Source organism: Danio aesculapii, chromosome 23 (genome assembly GCF_903798145.1).
Source record: "Danio aesculapii chromosome 23, fDanAes4.1, whole genome shotgun sequence".
NCBI classification, from domain to species: domain Eukaryota; kingdom Metazoa; phylum Chordata; class Actinopteri; order Cypriniformes; family Danionidae; genus Danio; species Danio aesculapii.
The window spans coordinates 27,838,322-27,861,594 of record NC_079457.1 but is presented as its reverse complement, the minus strand read 5'-3'; the positions used below and the strand labels follow the sequence as shown (position 1 = coordinate 27,861,594).

The following is a 23,273-nucleotide window of genomic DNA, read 5'->3' as shown; positions in this document are numbered from 1 at the left end:
TCTCAGGAAAAAAAAGGTACACGGTGGTACAAACAACAGTCTTGGAACAGTCTTGTACCTTTGTAAAAGTTGTACCTTATATGGTACAGAAAAGACCTCTTATAATACTGTTCTGTACCTTTTATGGTACAATTGAAATGAAGGTATACAATTGTTCTCATATAAAAGGTACATAAGTGTTGGACAACTCCTCCTTTTTTACAATATCTATGAAAATAAGTATTACTGGAAAGGCAAAGTGATTTTATGAATAATTTCCATATTAAAACATGAATCATTATTTAAAAGCTAATGTTTAAAGAATAAACATAAACATTAATTATTAAGTTCTATAAAACAATTGGTTAAACAAAACTACAGGTATTGTAAACTAAACACTTAGGGCATTTTTAATAAACATTTGGTAAGCATTTTCTGATAAGTACATGTTCATTATTGATATCCGCACCTTTTGGCTTTTGCTTTCCACTACGCAAGTGAGCCGGCAAAAGTCCTGCATATGCAAAGTGTTCATGCAGATTACAAAGGTATTGTGTGAAAATTTGAGAAAAAAAAATGTTTTATATTGTACATGGGAGAATGTATTTCTGTAACAACTTTGTGAAAAGTGTTGTGAAATGCTTAGCAAAAAATAGCTTTTTTGATTTATGTAAAGTATTTTTTGTTCTTTATTGTAAATGGAAAAGGTGCATTTACACAAAAATAAACCTTTAAAAAAAACATTGTTTAAAAATGTATCTTATGATTTATACATTTGACACTGGTAAGGTACAAAGTGTCTTGTCTCTGTAGTGGTACCTTCATGGATCAGATTAGTACCTTTGATGAAGGTACAATATTATATCTGCAGGTTTTAAAAACCAAAGGTACATTTTGGTTTCCCATGGTACCAGTCATGTCCTTAAAGGTAAAAACTGCAATGGTACAACTTTGTTTCTTTGTCTTAAGGTACAATTCTGTTCCATAAAAAGGTACTGCCCCAGTGACAAGGGTTTATACCTCCTTTGGTACAACATTGTACATTTTTTTTTCTGAGAGTGTACTTCACTTTGTCAGGCAGGTCCTATTTAAGTGATTTCTTGATTGGGAACAGCTGTGGCAGTAATCAGGCCTGGGTGTGGCTAGAGTAATTCACCTCAGGATTGTGAATAATAAAGACCATAATCCCAAAACTGCGTGATGAATTTACTTGTGCTATCTTTGACTAATATTTAAATTTGTTTATTGATCTGAAAAATGGACATCACGGTGGCGCAGTGGGTAGTACGACCGCCTCACAGCAAGAAGGTCGCGGGTTCGAGCCTCAGCTGGGTCAGTTGGCATTTCTGTGTGGAGTTTGCATGTTCTCCCTGTGTTTGCGTGGATTTCCTCCGGGTGCTCCGGTTTTCCCCACAAGTCCAAAGACATGTGATATAAGTGAATTGGGCAAGCTAAATTGTCCGTAGTGTATGAGTGCATATGAATGTTTCCCAGTGATGGGTTGCAGCTGAAAGGGCATCCGCTGCGTAAAACTTACTGGATAAGTTGGCGGTTCAATCTACTGTGGCGACCCCAGATTAATAAAGAGACTACGCCGGAAAGAAAATGAATGATCTAAAAACATTAAAATGTAACAAACATGCATTCAAGAGTTCACACTTATTATACCTCGACTATAATAGCAGGTTTGGCATGCTTTACCGGGAGAGAACCCTGAGCTTGGAGATAGATGAGCCCAAGGTTCCCACTTGGTCAATGAGCATTAGGAGGGATATGAGATCAGGTATTTCTTGAGAGCCCCCCAGTTTACCTATTCTTTGGTTAATAAGGTGGTTAAGTGCTTGTGACTGTTATTACAATTTGCTTATGTACATGTTTTTAGACTGTGGGAGGAAAAAGGAATACCCAGGGAAAACCCACGCGAACACGGGGAGAACATGCAAACTCCGCACAGAGAGTGTAGACTGGCTCAATTAGAACTTGAACTATAGGCCCTCCCGCTGCAAGGCAGCAGCACTAGCCACTGAGCCGCCGTGTTGCCCGATCCTAGAATTGAGGAGGAGGGAGAAGGGAAGAATAGATGGGGGTTTTCCATTTTGATTAGCGATAAGGACCAGCTGTAGTCAATCATATCACGTAATCCTCTCAAAATTAGTTTGTGAAACTTCACAAAAAATACATAAGGGCTGAAACATTTTTTTCACACCACAGTATAAATTAAAAATGGATTGAATTTACAGAAATGGAACTACATTGTGATATATAGTTATCAGGATATGGGATTACTTATATCGTAATATGAGATTTTTGTCATCTAGCTCAGCCCTGCTATATAGTATAATGTTTTCTTTAGCATTAGTCATAATCAATAAATGAATTAATAATGAGGAAATGCTGAAACACCCTTTGTTTTCTCCCCTAATAGGTGTTATGGGTGAATATGAGCCGAAAATAGAGGTTCATTTCTCTGATATGGTTCCAGCAGCAAAAGGATCAGTTGTGACACTGGAGTGTTTTGCTTTGGGAAAGTAAGTGGAATTTTGCACTCTTTTGTAGTTACTGATGCCGATTCAGTCCTTTACGGCTATCTCAACTTTTAATGCTAGTCTGTCACTGAGCTTAATGTGTTTTTCAGCTTGGCCCTTTTCCACCTTCTTTCGCCACCTTTTAAACAGGCTTGTCAAAGTCTGTTTGGGAAATACCAAATAACAGTCTTTTTTTTTTTTGCCTGGAGGCAATTTTTCTGTCTCAATTGATCCCATTAGCGGATGAGCCATATGCGTTTTCCTTGCAAAAAGAAATGAGATGGTGTCTTATGAGTAAAATGTAACTCATTTAGCATGTTAGAGCGGAGATGTGAGGGGGAACGACAGTAATCTACAATATAATGGAATTATACAAAATTCACGTTCTCGATCTTCATCTTTTCAGTTTTTCTGCTTCTTTTTTCCCCTCTCTCTGTGTAGCTTTTTCATTTTCTCTCTTGCAAGATTACTCACCGCAGTTTTTTTTTTTCCAACTACATTCAGCCCAGTTCCAGAGATAACATGGAGGAGGGCGAATGGAGTGCCGTTTCCCAGCAAGGTGAAGATGAAGAACTCAAATGTAGTTCTGGAGATTCCCAGTTTTCAGCAGGAAGACGCCGGAGGCTATGAATGTGTGGCAGAGAACAAGATGGGAAAGAACACAGTGCAAGGACGACTGTCTTTCCACGGTATGATTATTTAAATTAAAGAACATTTAAATGTAGTGTACATGGCAGGATTATATTTGGATATTAAAATTCACCCCATGTTTCTTGTAAAATATTGTACGTACAATCTTCCAGTGAAATCAATGAAAGTTGGGCAGTTTTTTTGGTCTTGTTTTACTCTCAATTGCACTCAGTTGTGGACTAGTCATGTATATGGATTCATCATTGTAAGGATCAGTGTTCCATTGTACTAATACTTTTCAATTCAATTCATGTTTATTCCTATAGCGCTTTTATATTGTAGATTGTGCCAAAGCAGCTTAACATAGGAGTTCTAGTAATACGCCTATTAAAAAAAATAGATGAAAATGAAAAGATTATGATATTTATAGAAATATATAGATAAATACACTAAGGAAATCTGTTAATTAACAGTAATTAACATTTTGTGATTTATTTATGGTTATGAATTGCGTTATGGGACATTAATCTCTGCTCTGTTGACTTTTGATGTTGAAAATTCAACTCTGCAATTTAACAGAGGTACTTTTTGACATTTTATTAGTTATAATATTATATAAGTTATTAAAAACATAACTAAGACTTTTAGCCATTGCTTTTTAAACCAGAAGAACGAATTTGCCCTAAACAATGCAAAAACAACCAATTTCGTTTTTTAGTGAAATATATGTGTCCTAATAGTGCTTTTAGCACTGCGGGACGTATATGTGACTATCAACATCTCAGAAAGTGTGTTTTTCCTGTGAATAATATTTCTAGAGGAACTGTTGATGTGAATTTGAACAAGATTTTAATAAATACCCAAACAATACAAACATGAAAATGTAACAAAACAAAACATTCAGAAAACATTGTTATGTGTAATAACAATGAAATGACTACTGAACCACTGAAAAGCCTTTAATACTTTATTTAAAAGGCTTTTATGGTGATGGCAGCTTAAAGATGTCTCTCATATGAAGAATGAAGTCACATCCATTGCTTAGGTGGAATTTTTTACACACTTTAACGGTGTGTAAAAATCTTTATGGTTTTGTGGGTCTCGTCTAATAAATCTGATCTTTAATTTCTCTATTGGATTTAAGTCAGGGGATTGGCTGGGCCAATATGCAGCTTGATTTTTTTCTCTGAAAGCATTTGAGAGTTTCCTTGGCTGTGTTTTGGATCATTGTCTTGCTGAAATGTGCACCCCAGTTTCACATTTATCATCTTGATAAAGTAGACGTTGAACGGAAGCAGCTGATATTAATTAACAATGACGAAGGACAGAGGGTTAACTACTGAGAGATTTCAGCTGCTGTCTGGGCATTCACTGCCTTTATACATCTTCCTTTCTTCATATGTATTTCAATTATTTTTATTCATATGTTTATTTATTTTATTACACATAGTTTAATTTGTAACTAATCAGATTTGTTTTCTTTGCATAAATGGATGTCTTTGGTTGTTAGCAACATCTGGTGAAAATTTCAAGTCAACAACACCCTTAGAAATATGTTTTCTGAGAAAAATGGTGACGTGTTCAATACTTATTTCCCCAATATGTAATTTTTTTTTTTTAATGTACAGAAAATGTACTGCCAGTTTATTACCAGATTTTTGAACATCAATACAGACAATATATCACTGAATTTTTATTTTTTTCATGTTGTTAATTAACATCAAAACCTATTGGAGGAAAGATCAAGGTGTACATGATGATGTTGTGCTACAGTAGATACACAAGGTATGAGTGGTGCTCATTTGGGATATTGTTTTACCATACTGACTGGATATTAGTAGCACTTGCAAAAGCTGGTCTTTGCCTTATTGTTTCTTCTGTCATTGAAATGTATTCCTGACACATATATTATTGTTGTCGTGGCCATTCAGATTCTTGCCAGCATCTCCCATGAGAAATCCTGCCAGTTTAGTCATTTCACAACTACAGTGAATTACTTAATGATTAGTTTCTGCCCTGTCTAGGCTTTTCTTATAGTTTCCATAACGGCATAGTAAAGACCTGAATAAACGGAGCTCACGTAATGGATTTGGCAGAGCGATGTTACATCGTGCCAAAACTCAGCAGTGCTAAATGCTAATTTGAGACAGTTTTGTTGATCCAGAGAGGTGTCAAATGGCAAGATTTACAGCTATTACAGAGCCAAATCATAGATAGAGAAATAATAAAAAATGAATGGATGGTTGGAAGGAACGAAGCAAGGAAGGAATGGATGGATGGGTGGGTGGGTCAGTGGATGAGTGTTTATAGATGGATGGATGGATGGATGGATGGATGGATGGATGGATGGATGGATGGATGGATGGATGGATGGATGGATGGGTGGGTGAGTGTTTATAGATGGATGGATGGATGGATTGGTGAGTGTTTATAGATGGATGGATGGATGGATGGATGGATGGATGGATGGATGGATGGACTGGTGGATGGATGGATGCATAAATGATGATGGACTTTAAGATAGATTGAAGGATATATTCAGAAATATGTTTATTTACTTTAGGATGGATGGATGGAAGGATAATTATGGACTTTAAGATAGATTGAAGGACATATTCAGATATATGATGTTCATTTTCTTTAGGATGGATGGATTGATGAATGGATGGATGGATGGATGGATGGATGGATGGATGGATGGACAGACTGGTGGATGGATGGATGGATGGATGCATGAATAATGATGGACTTTAAGATAGATTGAAGGATATATTCAGAAATATGATGTTTATTTACTTTAGGATGGATGGATGGAAGGATAATTATGGACTTAAAGATAGATTGAAGGACATATTGAGATATATGATGTTCATTTTCTTTAGGATGGATGGATGGATGGATGGATGGATTGATAGATGATGTAATTGAAAGATGGATGGAAGGATTTATATTCAGATATATGATCAGAATCAGAATCAGTTTTATTGCCAAGTGTGCTTCACACACACAAGAAGCTTCCAGTGTCATAAAAAGTAACAAGTGACGACACAAAATAAATATGAAAAAAGACAATAAACATAAAACAAAGATGCAGTTAGTCAAAAAGATCTCTATGTTGAGTTGTATGTACAGATTTGTTATAAATATACAGGTTATAAGGTGCTGTGTACAAATGCGAATGGAGAAAGTATTGCATTGTATATTAATATAAGTTGCTGTGTACAAATGCGTATGAAGAAGTATTGGACTTTTATTGCACAGTAGGGGAAAATTTAACTGTTCGAGGGTGCGAGGTGTTGATGTGCTTTAAGATGGATCGATTGATGGATGATGATGATTATGAAACTTAAGATGGATGGAAGGATATATACAGTGTTCAGATATGTGGTGTTTATTTGCTTTAGGATGCATGGATGGGTGGCTTGATAGATGGATTGTGGATATTAAAATAGTTAATAACTATTTGCTTTGAGATGAATGATGATAAAATAGATATACATTTTATTGATATCTTTGTTAGTTTTAGGATGAATGGCTACAGTAGATAAATAATAGATAAAACAGAAACATTTTATCTCAACCTGGCCTCATATATTAAGTTAATGTGTTTATAACTTAATTCAAATTTACCAAATGTATAAACCAAATGTGCAGATAAATTAAGAATGTAAATGTATAAAGTTGATCATAAAAAAAAATAATAATAATAACAAAACATTCTTTTAGAACCACTCTTTGAACACATGATTATTTGCTTTAGCATTTAAATATAGATAGCATTTACTTATTTTATGGTATTAGGATGAATGCATATACCACATGTACTTGCTTTCTAATATTCAAGTACATTTATAAATCAGAGCTCTGATAGATTTTTCAGCTTAAATACACATGCAGGAAGAACCCATTATCTCACCTCTGGTGTGTTATTAATGATCATTATATTTTAGTTAATAGCGCTACTCATTATTAGACAATGCAATTAGGCCATCTTTTATCATCTCTGCCATGTTACTCTCCAATATATTCATTATTTTTGGTCAGTTTTATAAGATCAAGCTTCTGTTTCAAATAAGACACCAAAGTCTGGCTCAAAGAGTCATTGTTTAGCTATTGACAAATTGTAGGTCTCCTCCTCCATTCAAGCACTCATGGACCCATTTTTGGAGACGTGACACAACTCAAAGGATTATTAAGCGCTATAAGCAAGTAGGTTTTAATCATTACCTCCTCAAGTCTGTCATATTTCATCTACACAATAACAAGAAGTGCATAATAATGATGTGGAGATAAGCTATGTGCAAAATTATGGCTATATGCTAAATAAAATGATTGAATATCTAAGAAAAGCAGCACATATTTCCCATGGTAATTGTTAGAGGAAAAGCTGTTCGATATCTTGTAGGTATGGGAACCTTTCACTTGTGACGCGTTATTGATTCAAATAAAATGTATGTATACACAAAAGAAAGAGAAATCCCTCCAAGAAACCCATTAGTGAAATACAATACAAACAAAACCGGAGTGCAAATCAGCACGGCGGTATTGCTCTGGACAGCTGGGATTTCAAAGGTGCTCTTTCTGCTCACATCTGGGCACACACCACTTCTAAGCTCCCTGATGAAATGGTATTGTGCATGCGAGTTCACTCATTCTCAATGTTTGCGTATGACTTATCGAGGCCGGGGTTTTTTTTCAAAAGAAGGTCGAAGTTGCACCTTCATCTAAAAAGACCTGGCCTCCAAGAATGATACAAAACATGAACGCGTTTTTCTTTTTGGTTTGTTCAGAATGCAAGCGTTCTTGTATAATGCAGCACAGTGAACTCTTTAGAAAAAAGCATAGGTAAACAGTAACAGTTGCAAGATTAGTCAGCTCATCCATATAATGGTTAGTTCACCCAAAACATGAAAATTGTTTTCTTAATTACTCACCCTCATGTTGTTTCAATCTTCGGAACACAGATTAAGATCAAATCTGATCCTCCATAGTGAGCAGGGGTCACCAAACTTGGTTTTAGCTCCAAACTTGCCTCAACAGAGGTTTCTGGTATACCAAGTAAGACTTTGATTCGCTTGTGCATGTGCGTTTGGCCACAGCCATATCAACCTGAGGCCCAAAACCGGTTACTTACTGAAGCTAATCAGGGCAGAGGTTGGTCACTACCTGGATGGGAGACCACATGGGAAAACTAGGTTGCTGTTGGAAGTGGTGTTAGTGAGGCCAGCAGGGGTGCTCAACTTGCGGTCTGTGTGAGTCCTAATGCCCCAGTATAGTGAAGGGGACACTATACTGTCAGTCTTTTAGATGAGACTTTAAACCGAGGTCCTGACTCTCTGTGGTCATTAAAAATCCCATGGCACTTCTCGTAATGAGTAATGGTGTAACCCAGGTGTCCTGGCCAAATTCCCTCCATCATGGCCCATCATGTTGTCCTGTGGTTGCCACCCCTTTATGATTGTTAAGCGCTTTGGGTGTATGGCCATACACAATAAATTTGCTATATAAATACACATTACGTTATATTGATTAAGGTTGGAGCTCAACTTCTCAGGACACCGGTCCTCCAGGACCAAACTTGGTAACCCCTGACCCCATGAGATTTTCCAGAAAAGGAAAAATATTCTATGTGCTTTAACTGTAATCATATGAAGCTCCAAGAACACATTTGTGTGCCAAAAAACCTATAAAAAACAACATTGTTTGCCTATGTGCACATTTAAACTTTATTATCCCGTTTAGGGAAACTAAAATTGCAGCAAGGTGCCGTAACACAGGCAAAGTTTTATATACACATTAACAAAATAAAAATTACCACTCAACATACAATACATCTTTTACTACAGACAATACAATGCTTGTGTGTTGTGCTATTGACTCTAATAGCAATATGTCATACTGTCCATTGTGAATGTGCACCCTGACCTGTCTTGGAAGAGAAGATATTGGCAAACAAAGTTGTATTGTACTTACAGCATTGCAGGATGGACTGAAATGAAAACTCTGCACTGTGAATAATGGTTATTTATTTTACTTTAGTGAGTAAACCCATTGCCCAAGTTGATGTCACATAAAAACAGTCAATAAACCCAGTGACTTAACTTTTCTAACTATCCACATTGTTTTTTTACTCTCTTTTTAAAATTAAAATCAAATATTTTTTTCCAGTGTGGGATGAAATTCTGGTTGCGCTTGACTGAAAGCCAAAAACTGAAAATCAAAAAGCTTTATTATAATGATTTATTAATTTATCAAATATTATAAAGTCTTTTTGTAAGAATTTTTAAATTAACTCGATACCAGCATAGCCATAACAGCAGAGCAGCGCTATTAAAGCTTTAGGAACAAGAATACATAGAAAATCCTTGTCTGCACTTTATTTTAGAAGACTTTACTTTTCTGATGAGCATGTGCAGTTCATGTACAGATAAATCCAGTATGCATGCACATATGGGAAGTATTCACAGAGTGGAATATAGAGCTATTTCGAAATTTGCAGACAACACACATACAAGCTAATGAAGCTAGTGAAACCTCCCTTGCATGGCCATTGAAATGAATGGGTTTCATAGTGCACAACTTTCCTTGTCCGCTGTGAAAGTCGCTTCACATAGCAAAGTGACTACAGCTGAGGGAAAGTGAAACCAGTCCTCCAAATCAGTGTTTTTTCAAATCATAATTTTTGGTGTGAAAATGGTCTAGTATTTAGTTTTAAAGAGATAAAGAGATTTGTATGATTAACAGTTGAACCTCTGAAGTTACATGGAATATATGACAATGTTTCTATTTATAGACTTAGAATGTCTTTGGACCATTACTGTCTATAAAGGATGAGAGAGCTCTCAGATTTCATCTAAAATATCTTAATATGTGTTCTGATGATGAACAAAAGTCTCATGGGTTTGTAACAACATGAGGGAGAGTAAGTAATAACAGCATTTTTATTTTTGGGTGAACTGATCCCTTAATTCTTGATCAGTTTACTTAATGAGTCAATCAGTGCATGGTTTCGATTGATCAATTAAGTGCTTAGTTGCCACAAATCCTGCAAGTGCCATTAGCAGAAAGAATGACTGATGATTTTTCAATATGTTTGGGAGACTGTTGGAAATCAACAGCGCTGAACATGTTGAGAGTGTCACATTATAGCACCGTGTGACGGTTCAATCATGAATCCAGACAGGGCAGCTACAGTATTGCAGCGACGAATGGAAAACTGTCGCTTTTACCATTGGCAGGAAGATGGATGAAACAAGTGATTATTGACAATTTGTGCTTCCAGTTAATCAGATAAAAGAGTGTCCATGTCTCAGCAAAGTCTAAAATTACTGTAAGTGTGGGTACAGTATTTAAGACAACTATAGTTTAAACTAAATTGAATGCTTGGTTAAGAAAAACTTGACTCTAAGGCTGTTTACAAATGGTATTAAGGTCTGTTTTTGTAATTCAATAACAAGAGTGCTATGGCAAGCCTTTTTAGCATGTACTGTAATCTAAAAAAATGCACTTATGTATAATAATAGTTAGTATTATTTACTATAGCAATGAATTACTACAGTTAGTAATTTACTGCAAAATCGCCCAGTAAAATACCACATATATTCCTTCACTACTGAAATATTTACTACATTGTTGGTCACTTTAAAACTTTCACAGTAACTTACTGCATATTAGGAATGTGCAGAGTTCTACTGTAATCAAATTAGCAAAAATACTGCTACTGTAGTTGAAGTCAAAAATGAGAGTTAATGAAAAAATTACAGTTCCCCTTCATATGGGAACTTCAACGTGTGTCTGTTATTAAACAGACTTTTGGGAGTGCTTTAGACGACCAATCACATCTGAAGATAAGAAAACGGGCCAATGAAATGCCAATTGAATTGGCGGAGCTTAGCTCCACAGCTGAAACTGATGAGCCAATTAGGGCTATATCAGTCGGCTGCTGGAGCCAGCTCATCAGAATTGTTGCTTCAGACCCGATCTGAGACTGAAGAACCCTTCTGCTGAGCTGACTTCCAACATTGAAGAAAGCATTATTCTCACCAGTGCGAGGGAAGACGTTCTAGCGGCGGTCGAGCTGGGTTTCCCGTCCCCTTGGCGTTTCGCTGGTGACCTGAAAGAGCAGTTTTTTAAAAGAGCAGAATTCCCTAAGAGAGCACACGGTCGTGCAGCGCGTCTTTTTAAAGATGTCGTTTCGACCGTGCGTTTCTGGATGCGGTGGTTTCCTCTCCCCGGATGACAGGCACGAGTACTGCGTCACATGCTTGGGGGTCCAACATGTTGATGCGGTGCTCGCGGACAGTTCTTGCCCGCATTGCGATGGCTTGACTGTTGCGCAACTGAGGTCGCGGCGAGCTCTTTTATTAGGGCAAGTCACCCCTGCTGCTCCCCGCCAAGCGGTTAGCACTCGGGCAGGCCTGAGGGTTACAGTGGGGGCTAATCCGTCGCCTTCGGGCCCGCGGACCCCTCGCTCCTCGTCAGTGCGCTCTGTTTCTGCTTCGAGTGTTAGCGCTGGTCCATCCTCTGGGTTGGCCGCGCTCTCATTAGATGACACCGGGGACGTGATGTCCATCGCTGCATCGGAGGGCGGGCTGACATGCTCTGATGAAGATCCGGACCCCCTGCCACCCTCCGGGGTTATCAGTGAGGTTTCGGATCTGGAGTCGGACATGTTAGCCGTGTTATTCCGGGCTGCTTCGGCCGTGGGACTGGAGATGGCTTGTCCCCCAGAACCGCGGCCGGACCGCTTAGATGGGTGTTACGTGGGGGTGAAGAAGGCGAAGCCTTTTAGACCCCTCGTCCCCTTCTTCCCGGAGGTACACAGAGAGCTCACGCAGGCATGGAGGGCACATTTTTCTGCCCGGTCCTCGTGCGCTCCCGCTCTCACCTCCCTCGATGACGGAGCGGCCAGGGGTTATGAGGCGATTCCCCAGGCGGAGCGTGCTCTGTCCGCAGAGCTGCTCCACTCGGAGAGGTCCGCCCTCACTCCCTTCCAAAGCGTGCAGGTTATCTGAGTCTCTCACGGCCAGAGCCTGCACTGCTGCGGGCCAGGCCACCTCCGCTCTGCACGCTATGGCCACCTATCAACGCTACCAAGCCGAGAAGCTGGCCAAGATGCAGGAGGGCGGTTCTCCCCCAGGCTTGCTGCATGAGCTCCGCACGGCAACCGATTATGCTCTCATGACTATTAAATCGGCTGCTCGTGCCCTGGGGAAGACGATGGCCACATTAGTGGTCCAGGAATGCCACCCCTGGCTGAGCTTGGCTATATGAGAGACGTTGACAAAGCTTGCTTTCTTAACGCTCCCGTATCCCAGGCCGGCCTTTTCGGCGACACCGTCGGGGAGTTCACCCAGGAATTCTCCGCGGTGAAAAGCAGTCCAAGGCGAGGGGTGAGGTCATCTATCAGCGGGCTCGAAAAACTGCTCCTCCCGCTGCCCCTTCCGCTGCGGTTGCTCTTCGCCGAGGGCGTCCACCCGCGGCTTCATCTGCTCCGCTTTCGCTGCCCGCTCCGGCCAGGCGGCAATGCCGAGCCTCCCGCGGGACTGCAACGCCCCCGCCCCAGGGCGCCGCTAAGTCCAGTAAACGGACCGCGAAACGTTCCTGGGACGGGCCATTCGGAAAAGAGGGGACCTGCTCTTTCCTCGGTGGGGGGCCGAGGATTATTAAATCAGTCCACAACGACTTTAAACTCCTCGCTGCCGGCCCCTGGGCTGGCGGCAACCAAATTTCCAAAAGAGCAGTTTCCTCTCTCTCCGGATGCGCGAGCCCGAGTACTGCCAGTCTGGGACGCTCCGCCTTTCAGCTCGCAGCACCGGGACCCTTCGCCTCAGGCCCTCAGAGTGCAGCAGGACGGACTCCTTTCTCTCACTCTGGCCTCACCGCGGGATCCAGGGAGGAAGGTAAGAGAAATTCTCTTATTTTCAGCTCTTCCCCGGGACGCACCGCTTCCCGGGATGAGCACTCCCATCCCGAGCTGCCCCTCCGCTGGCACGTCAGTGATCGCTCCGATGGTGCCATTAGCGCGCGCTCTGCCAGCCTGGTTAGCGCTGCCCAGCGCATCGCGGTGGCTCATACGGATGGTCAGACTCGGCTATGCGATTCAGTTCGCTATTCGCCCTCCCAAGTTCACGGGTGTCCTTTTCATGAGGGTGATCCCCGTGAGCGCCCCTGTCTTGCGAGAGGAGATTGCGGTCCTCCTGGCGAAGGACGCAATCGAGCAGGTCCCTCCAGCCGAGATGGAGTCCGGGTTCTACAGCCCGTATTTCATCGTGCCCAAAAAAGAGCGGGGGGTTAAGACCAATCCTAGATCTGCGCAGACTGAACAGTCATTTACACTAAATGCTTTCAGAATGCTTACGCAGAAACGCTTGCTTCAGAGCGTCCGTCCACAGGATTGGTCTGCAGCCATAGACCTGAAGGACGCGTATTTTCATGTCTCTATTCTTCCACGCCACCGCCCTTTTCTCCGGTTTGCGTTCGAAGGACGAGCGTGGCAGTACAAAGTCCTCCCCTTCGGGCTCTCTCTGTCTCCGCGGGTTTTCACCAAGCTCGCGGAGGGTGCTCTGCGCCACTGCGGCTTGCGGGCATCCGCACACTCAACTATCTCGATGACTGGCTCATTTTAGCCTCCTCTCGCGATCAGTTGATTATGCACAGAGTCAAAGTGCTTCGGCACCTCGACCAGTTGGGGTTTCAGGTCAACCGAGAGAAGAGCAAACTTTGCCCTGTGCAGAGGATCTCTTACCTCGGGCTGGAGCTGGATTCGGTTGCTATGGTTGCGCGCCTCTCCGAGGAGCGCGCCAGGCTAATGCTTTCCTGTGTAACGAGCTCCACAGGAAAATAGTGGTCCCACTGAAATGTTTTCAGAGGCTCCTGGGGCATATGGCATCCGCAGCCGCGGTCTCGCCGCTCGGTTTGCTTCATATGAGACCACTTCAGCGTTGGCTTCGCGATCGAGTCCCCAGACGGGCATGGCGCGCGGGTACGCACCGGGTGAACATCACTCTGCTGTGTCTCCGCACCCTCAGCCCCTGGACGGATCTGGCTTTTCTACGGGCCGGAGTGCCCCTAGGGCTAGTATCCAGGCATGTTGTCGTAATGACACATGCCTCCAGCACGGGCTGGGGGGCCGTGTGCAACGAGCATGCAGCCGCGGGTTCGTGGTCCGGACCCCGCCTGCATTGGCATATCAACTGCCTGGAGCTGTTGGCAGTGTATCTGGCTCTCCGCCGCTTTTTTCCGGTGTTGGAGCAGAAACGCATGCTGGTCAGGACGGACAGCATGGCGGCGGTGGCTTATATCAACCATATGGAGGGTATGCGCTCTCGCCGCATGCCTCAGCTCGCTCGCCGTCTGCTCCTTTGGAGTCACACGCGGCTGAAATCACTGTGTGCCATTCACATCCCGGGCGAGCTCAACCGTGCAGCCGATGCGCTCTCACGGCAGCTAGTGTCCCGAGGAGAATGGAGACTCCACCCCGATTCGGTCCAGCTGATATGGGCGCGCTTTGGGGAAGCCCAGATCGATCTGTTGCTTCCACCGAGAACGCACATTGCCAGCTGTTTTATTCCCTGACCGAGGCCCCCCTCGGCACGGATGCACTGGCTCACAGCTGGCCATCGGGCACGCGCAAATATGCGTTTCCCCCAGTGAGCCTAATCGCACAAACTTTGTGCAAAGTCAGGGAGGACGAGGAGCAGGTCTTGTTTGTTGCGCCCCTCTGGCCCAACCGGACCTGGGTTTCGGAGCTCACACTCCTCGCGGCGGCCCCTCCTTGGCGCATTCCCCTAAGGGAGGACCTCCTCTCTCAGGGACGGGGCACCATCTGGCACCCACGCCCAGATCTCTGGAACCTCCACGTGTGGTCCATAGACGGAGCGCGGAGGACTTTGGTGACTTACCGCCCGCGGTACTTAACACCATCACTCAGGCTAGAGCACCCTCTACGAGGCATGCCTACGCCCTGAAGTGGAGTCTATTCTCTGAGTGGTGCGCTTCTCCCCGAGAAGACCCCCGAACTTGCCAGATTAGCATTGTGTTATCCTTCCTTCAGGATAAGCTGGAGCGTAGGCTGTCACCCTCCACACTGAAGGTTTACGTGGCGGCATCTCCGCTCATCATGACGCGGTGGATGGCAACACGCTTGGGAAGCATGATCTAATCATCCGATTCCTCAGAGGCGCGCGGCGATTAAATCCATCCCGCCCCCCTCTCATGCCCTCTTGGATCTCTCTTTAGTCCTGGTGGCTGCAGAGAGATCTGTTTTAGCCACTCGATTCTGTATTCTGTCATTATGACAGCTCTGCTGATCGCATTGGCGCCATTCAAGAGAGTTGGGGATCTGGAGGCATTTTCGGTCAGCGAATCGTGCCTTGAATTCGGGCCGGGTTACTCTCACGTTGTCCTGAGACCCCGACCTGGCTATGTGCCCAAGGTTCCTACCACCCCATTTATAGATCAGGTGGTGAACCTGCAAGCGCTGCCTGCGGAGGAGGCAGGCTCAGCCCACTCACTGCTTTGTCCCGTTCGCGCTTTGCGCCTTTACGTGGAACGAACGCAAAATGTAAGATCATGTGAACAGCTCTTTATCTGTTATGGTGGCCGGCAGAAGGGAAGTGCCGTGTCAAAACAGAGGTTGGCCCACTGGTTAGTTGATGCCATCGCCCTCGCTTATCAATGCCAGGGCAAGCCGCGCCCTCCTAACGTGAGAGCGCACTCCACTAGAGGTGTCGCTTCCTCATTGGCGTTAGCACGCGGCGCCTCTCTCACAGATATCTGCAGAGCTGCGGGTTGGGCGACACCTAACACATTTGCGAGGTTTTATAACCTCCGAGTGGAGCCGTTTTTTTCCCGGTTATTGGGGAATCCCAATCAATCGGGGGAGAATTAAGCTCGGTGTCACAAACGCTTGCTGCGCCAGGCTCCCTAAACCGGAGATGCGTGCGCTTTTTCCTATTCTACTAGTAAGTTTCCCTTCTCAGGCGAACCCTAGAGAATTCCTCCGAGGCCCCCAGCATCGACTAAGCGGAGGAGTCGAGTGCATGGCTCAGTGTGCGGTTGGTATGCCCATTAGGTCTACACGCATATTGAGGATCGGTGCCAGCTATGTGCATCCCCATTTGGTGATGTCATATGCATTATTACCACGGTGTGTTCTCCCTTATTAGGCGGTCCCGTGTCTTCCCTAAACCGCTAACCAGCTTATCATATGTAGCACTCCCCCTCATTAGGGCTAGTCCATATGTCTCCTTACCATCAGGTCTCCCCTTTTAGGGTAGCATGTGGTCTCCGCTGCGTCCTCCCCCTTCGGGGACTGGCACGCTTTCCCAACGTACTGTCGTATTTCCAAAATCCCTAGTCTATATTAGCTAGGTAAAAGCACACTTACGACCCCCGATTTAAAACTTTTATTCCCATGTAATGGTAATATGTTGGGCCTAGGGGACGTTGGATGGTTGCGCTCTTGGTGATGTCAGTGCGCTCACGCTTTGGCTTGGCAAACTACACATCAGGGACGCGACAGGCTTAGCTGCTGTGGCGCTTTCCATACAGTCTCCCAAAAGTCTGTTTAATAACAGACACACGTTGAAGTTCCCATATGAAGGGGAACGTCCTGGTTACGTACGTAACCCACGTTCCCCGAATAGGGAACGGAGACGTGTGTCTCCACTGCCACAGCACCTGAGTCTCCAGCTGGGAGCTGAGCGATCGGCTCTTCAGCAGGCAAATTCTGATGAGCTGGCTCCAGCAGCCGACTGATATAGCCCTAATTGGCTCATCAGTTTCAGCTGTGGAGCTAAGCTCCGCCAATTCAATTGGCATTTCATTGGCCCGTTTTCTTATCTTCAGATGTGATTGGTCGTCTAAAGCACTCCCAAAAGTCTGTTTAATAACAGACACACGTCTCCGTTCCCTATTCGGGGAACGTGGGTTACGTACGTAACCAGGACGTTATTTACTGCAAACGCCCAGTAAAATACAACATACATTCTTCACAGTTAACTACTGTAATATGAACTGCAATGTGGGTCACTTTAAAACTTTTACAGGAACTTACTGCATATTAGGAATTTGTGGTATTCTACTGTAATTAAAGTAATTGAGAACTGCTACTGTAGTTGAAGACAAAAATGAGACAGTTAATAAAAAAATACAGTTATTTACTGCACAAACACCTAGTAAAATACCACATACATTCTTTACAGGTCACTTCTGTTTTTTGCACTGCACTGTGGGTCACTTTAAAACTTTTACAGTAACTTACTGCATATTAGGAATGTGCAGAGTTCTACTGTAATCAAATTAGCCAAAATACTGCTACTGGATTCAAACCCATTATCTCTGCATGCTAGTCAGGAACTCACACCGCTTCACTAAATCACTTGAAACCTTAACTATACAACGTGGGGTTTAATACCTCAATTTGTGATACCTCAGTTTAACACAAACTGTTTCTTTTCTGAAGCTGTTCCAGAGCAATACAAAAAAAATGACCACTAGGTATCACTGTAGAGACGGGCTTCAAAATGTTTCGAAGCTTCGACACATTTGCTTTGACTGTTTCGGTGTTTCAAAGCCTTACTTTGCCCACCACTAATGATTCGTAATGCTCACTTACAGTTGACAAGACTCCGCAAAGAGTGCATGTGAATGAGGAGTCTTTATAGTCCTAGTAATCAGTCTATCATGAACTGTGTGTGTAATCAGGGGAAATCAGGAACTGGTGTGTAAGTGCAAATACTTCTGGGAGTTGTATTACATTTGTCAGATGTGTAGTTCTCCAGCGATCTGCACAGGTTAGATCGCTGGTGATCGTGACACTGGACAATTTGTTTATATTACTGTAGTTGTTTTATACCAGAGCAACTATAGAATTACCACAACAGATTAATTCATGTTCTTTCTTGCAGTATGGATTTAAAACACTGTAGTGTTTACGATGAATTACTGTAGTGTTTTTTTATGGGTTTTATGGGTTACCTTTCATTCAGTATTTAATATAGCTTATTGTGAAAGTAAAAGTTCTGCACAACAAATAAAGTCACATACAATATAGAAATCTGAAAATAATGTGTAACAATTTCCACAGAAGTAATATGCATCACAAATGTTTCTTGAAAAGAAAATCATATTTAATATTGATTATTTCTGAAAGAATTATAATTCTTTCAATTTTCTACAGCGTAATGAACCGCCGACTATTCCAGCATATATATTACACAGCAGATGCCCTTCCAGCTGCACCCCAGTACTGGGAAACTTTCTGAAAGGTTATGTGACACTAAAGACTAAATTAATGATGCAGAAAAATTCAACTTTGCATCACATGAATAAAAAAAATGGTGTAAAACCTATAATACTACTATATAAAATTGCATTTTTTTAGCAAATAACAGCCTTGTTGTACAGAAGTACGGAGACCCGGAAGGGATGTGATGGTGGGAAAAAAAAATGGGTGGAAGGGAAAAAATGGATTGGAGAAAAAAAAATAGGTGATATGTAAACATATTTTTAAAAGTTTCTTGCGTTCCCTCGCAAATATGTTTTGCTGTTATCTCGCAAATATGTTTTGCGTTCCTTCGCAAACACTTCACTTCAAACATGACAACCTTCCAGTTTTTGCTGGGATTGTCCTGTATTTTACCATTATATCCTAGTATTAGGTATTTTCCCATATTTCTCTCATATTTTTAGCATGTTGAAATTAATATAAAAATGTCTGAATTCACTTTCTTTCCATTAAAGCTGTGCATCGGTCAGCGCCCCTCATATGCAACCTCTGAATCAGTGAATGCATATATAACCGCTGACTGACTCCCAGACCAGCTGTGTGTGTGTGTGTTTAAACAGACAAATACACTTAATAATTTGTAAACATGCCCGGACGTCCTGCAAGTTTTATTTTAAACACAACTAATTTTCTCTTAAATGAGCACAAACAAATGATTTCGTTATATATCATTGCGTTTGTTAAGTGACACCTATCAAACAAAACTAAATGAGAGATTCGTTTGCTGCTCTTCACTTGTTTGATAACAGAGTTGTCACTTTAAATGTGCGTGAGCTGATCTGGGATCAGTTTATCATACGGAGCATGTCCGTCAGTCAGCGCTTATACATGCATTCACTGATTCAGAGGTTGCATATGAGGAGCGCTGATCGATGCACAGCTTTAATGGAAAGAAAGTGAATTCAGACATTTTTATATTAATTTCAACATGCTTTCAAGATTAAAAATATGAGAGAAATATGGGAAAATACCTAATAATAGGATATAATGGTAAAATATGGGACAATCCTGGCAAAAACGGGAGGGTTGTCATGTATGAAGTGAAGTGTTTGTCGAAGGAATGCGAGGGAACGCAAAAACTTTCAAAAATATGTTTACCTATCACCTTTTTTCTCCCACCCATTTTTTTTTCTCCCACCCATTTTTTTTTTCTTCCACCCATATTTTTTTCTCCACCATCATGTCCCTTCCGGGTCTCCGTACAGAAAAGATATCGTTTATAAGTCAAAAATCTCACTGACCCCAATATCTTTCAAACAGAAATGTGAGTATACTGTACATGTATATGCAACATGAATAAGCACAATATATACAATAAAATAGTTTCCTTTTTATCTCCTCAGCAAAACCTCAGTGGGTTCAGACGATGCGAGACATTGCTTTATCAATAGAAGAGAGGTTGTTCTGGGAGTGTAAAGCCAACGGGAAACCCAAACCTTCTTACAGCTGGCTGAAGAATGGAGAACTGCTGGCGGCTGAGGTAAAATTCATGCAGAGCAAACAATAGTGATGCCTTCTCAAAAAGATCTGAGTTGTCAGTGCAATGATGCTCATGTCAAAACTCAGCAGGAGGGCTCTGGTAAACGTATGTAACAAAGTTGCATTGATTTCTATAATGACTAAAGCACAGTCTTTGTTGTTGGAGTTAAATGCATGTCTATTTTAATCTCTTTTCATTGCTCGTGCTCTGTGTCACAGGACAGGATCCAGATCGAGAACGGAGCGCTGACAATCAGCTCTGTAAACCTCTCAGATGCTGGCATGTATCAGTGTGTCGCTGAGAACAAACACGGGATCATTTATTTTGGTGCTGAGCTGGTGGTGTTGGGTAAGAGAGACTCCTGTATCTTCTCATTTCCAATTATCTTGGGCCTTTGTTCACTTTGCAGCTGCATCTCAGCTAGCAGAAAACATTTTTGCAACATTTCGCAACACAGCCTTTTGGCAGGTAGGCAATGCTGCAGTACAATCCTTTAAAAGGTTGTTGAAACACATTTTTAAACATAATAATTCTAATATAACCCATTTCTAATAACTAATTTTATTTTTTATTTTTTGTGATAACAGTACATCATATTTTTTCTAGTTATTTTGCAAGCTTTCAACCCAGGCTCATTGGAGATATGTGCACAGGGCTACATTTTTGGCAACATTTTTGTTGTCATCCGAATTGTTGTAGTTGCCCCAACTTTACTATTCTAGTTACCCCAATATGATTTGTTCCATCTTTTGGAGATCATTTACTCTTTCCTGCAGACCAGTGGTCCCCAACCTTTTTTTCACTGTGGACCAGAAATGCTTGACAATTTTACCGCAGCCTGGGGGTGGAGGATCAAGGTTATTGTAGTTAACAAAAACAAACGAAAAAAACAAAAACTAGAATTAAAAAAAAAAAAAAAAACATTTTCATTTACTAAAATGAAAATTTAAAATGAGTTTTTTTTTTTTTTTTTTTACTAGATCTGAAACTGTATTGTGTATATACAAAACTAACTGAAACTAACTAAAATTATAGCAAACATGTCCTTCGTTTTTGTCTTTGTAAGTGTAAAGAGCCCATATTATACATAAAAAGGGTCATATTTCAGTTTTATGGGTCTCCAACAACATACTGATATGCATGCAAGGTCAAAAAACACTTTCATGGTCTTATAATATGTATTTATTTTGACCTAATTATCCCAGCGACTCCCATATGACTCGTTCAGCAATTAATTTGTTCCTAAACCCCTCCTTAACGCGAATCTAATCTGCGCTAATTGGACCGATGATAGCCTGTTGTGATTGGTCGACAGCGCTCAGCAAGACAGTAAAATGCCCAGCGTGGTTTAAGCAACATTGGTATAGGATCCGATCGCAGCGGATGCCCGAAACACGCTTCATAGTAAAACTAACTCAACAGTGTTATTCAGACACCTTACCACTAAAAGCAGTGTAGTTAAACACCAGCATATTGCTCCATTCTTAACTATGATACACATTCAGTATTAATCCACACAGCAGCAAAAGCTAAACTATTCTGAACCTTGACCGCTGCACGTGTGTAGGATCAGCTGACGGTGGCCATAGCAACGACAAACGGCAGTGGAACACAAGCTCACAAATGCATTTAAATCCATAAACAAAGCGGCACGTGTCTCGTTTCAACGTGGCATTAGACGCGATATGAGAATATAAAGAGTTAACCTTATACAATACAAGCGGTTACAAGTAACAAAACACAATTCAATACATTTGCAATCTAGAGAAAACAAGGAGTCATTTACTTACATTTATGAAATGTGTCGTGGGCCTGGTCTGATTTCAATAATTATCTTTCATTTTGGAGCTTTTCTGCCTTCTCAGCTGTAACTTAGATCATTTCCATTTGCAATCATCGCTGTGGCACCTCTTGCGTGAAGTGTATGTTCTCAGGGCTTACCTGTACTCTGCTTTCCCTAAAGATCACATCCCCAGCCAGGGGGTTGTAGCACTCACCAGAGCTCCTCCCCAGCTGCAGCTGGCTGCCTTTGTGCCTAATAAACTGGCCTTATTTTGAACGCACCCTTGGTGTATTGTCTGTCCATTCGTCTCACAAGTCTCATACATCAGTAGTCTTTTCTGATCCTTCCTTTAACAAACGAATGAATCGCCCATTTCTCTCACACTTCCAATAATGTCCAGGTAAGCACAGCGTCTTCATGACTCATGATGACATCAGGATCTGTTTGTATTTGCTGCTGGGTTAGTGGGCGGGACCGCAGGTTTAAATATTCCCGCACGTGCAACAATTGGGTGGGGCTTATGTTTCGTAGCCACGTCGCGCCGAAACGGCTAAAGACTCGTTTTGAAGACGATTCATTCTAACCACTATGAGTAGACTCTTTTTTTTTTTTAGATGAATTAATCGTTTTTAAAACTGTCCACTTTCAGATTTAAGCCTTAGCTGGATATTTCACTTCACTTAGAGCTGTGTTACACACTACATAGAATGTCATTTTCAGAACCCACAATAGGGGCTCTTTAATACATAAACCTATTGTATGCTTTTTAGAATTGAATCTATTTACTTCACACTGCCAGGTGTTTGACCGTACAGCACCTCAGAGTCTGTAATCCTGATACCATTGGCCAGCACAAGCCGGTTCTCCTCCAGTCAGTCCTCATGTCTGGACATGACAGCAGCATGGTGACAACATTAAACATAACCCGAGCAGACACTTAAAAGTATTAACTTAACACAATTTTTCCCAATAATGGGTTTTACTTTAGTGATCGTGATCGCGAACGATTAGTTTTTTTTAACCGGATCTTCTAAGTGAACCGATTGAACTAATACACCAAATCGAACTGAATCATTTGAAACAACGTAACATTAAGCACTTATACTCAACAGCTTACTTTTTACATACCTGATACCCTCTTCTGACTTGAAATAAACCATTATATACTGAGTTATTCAGTTACTAAAACAGTACACTGAGATCAGATTTGAGAAGTGATAAACTGATAATACTGCGCATGTGTAATTCAGTGAACCGAACAACCTGCTGTGAATGAACTTAACTTGAACAACTGCTAAGCGGGTAAACCGAGGGCTTAAATGAGAGTATATGTCAAAACATATGTTTATTTAGAAAGTCGTAATGGGTTTTGAATCATGGTTCAGTGAATCATGGTTCAGTTGCATTGTAAAACATATTTGTAAGAAACTTTTCAGGTGATGGTGATGTTTTAATTGACTAAAATTATGATTGCTGACTACATATTTTTGATTTCAAAATTGGGAAGATTGTCACAAAAGATTCAGTTCATGTTCAACTTCCCATCACTACTTTAAACCCTGTATTTAATCTCAGATGCACACA

The 23,273-nt window shown here is 41.8% G+C and overlaps 1 protein-coding gene across 1 annotated transcript in view; it reads left to right on the top strand.

Annotated features, from left to right (window-relative positions):
* The window catches only part of cntn3a.2 (contactin 3a, tandem duplicate 2), a 164,298-nt gene that overhangs the window by 61,986 nt on the left and 79,039 nt on the right, over positions 1 to 23,273 (top strand). Inside the window, exons 6-9 of the mRNA XM_056449625.1 lie at positions 2,405 to 2,507; positions 3,009 to 3,193; positions 19,770 to 19,906; positions 20,125 to 20,254. Of these exons, the coding sequence (XP_056305600.1) occupies positions 2,405 to 2,507; positions 3,009 to 3,193; positions 19,770 to 19,906; positions 20,125 to 20,254 (555 nt within the window). The remainder of the gene's footprint in view (positions 1 to 2,404; positions 2,508 to 3,008; positions 3,194 to 19,769; positions 19,907 to 20,124; positions 20,255 to 23,273) is intronic.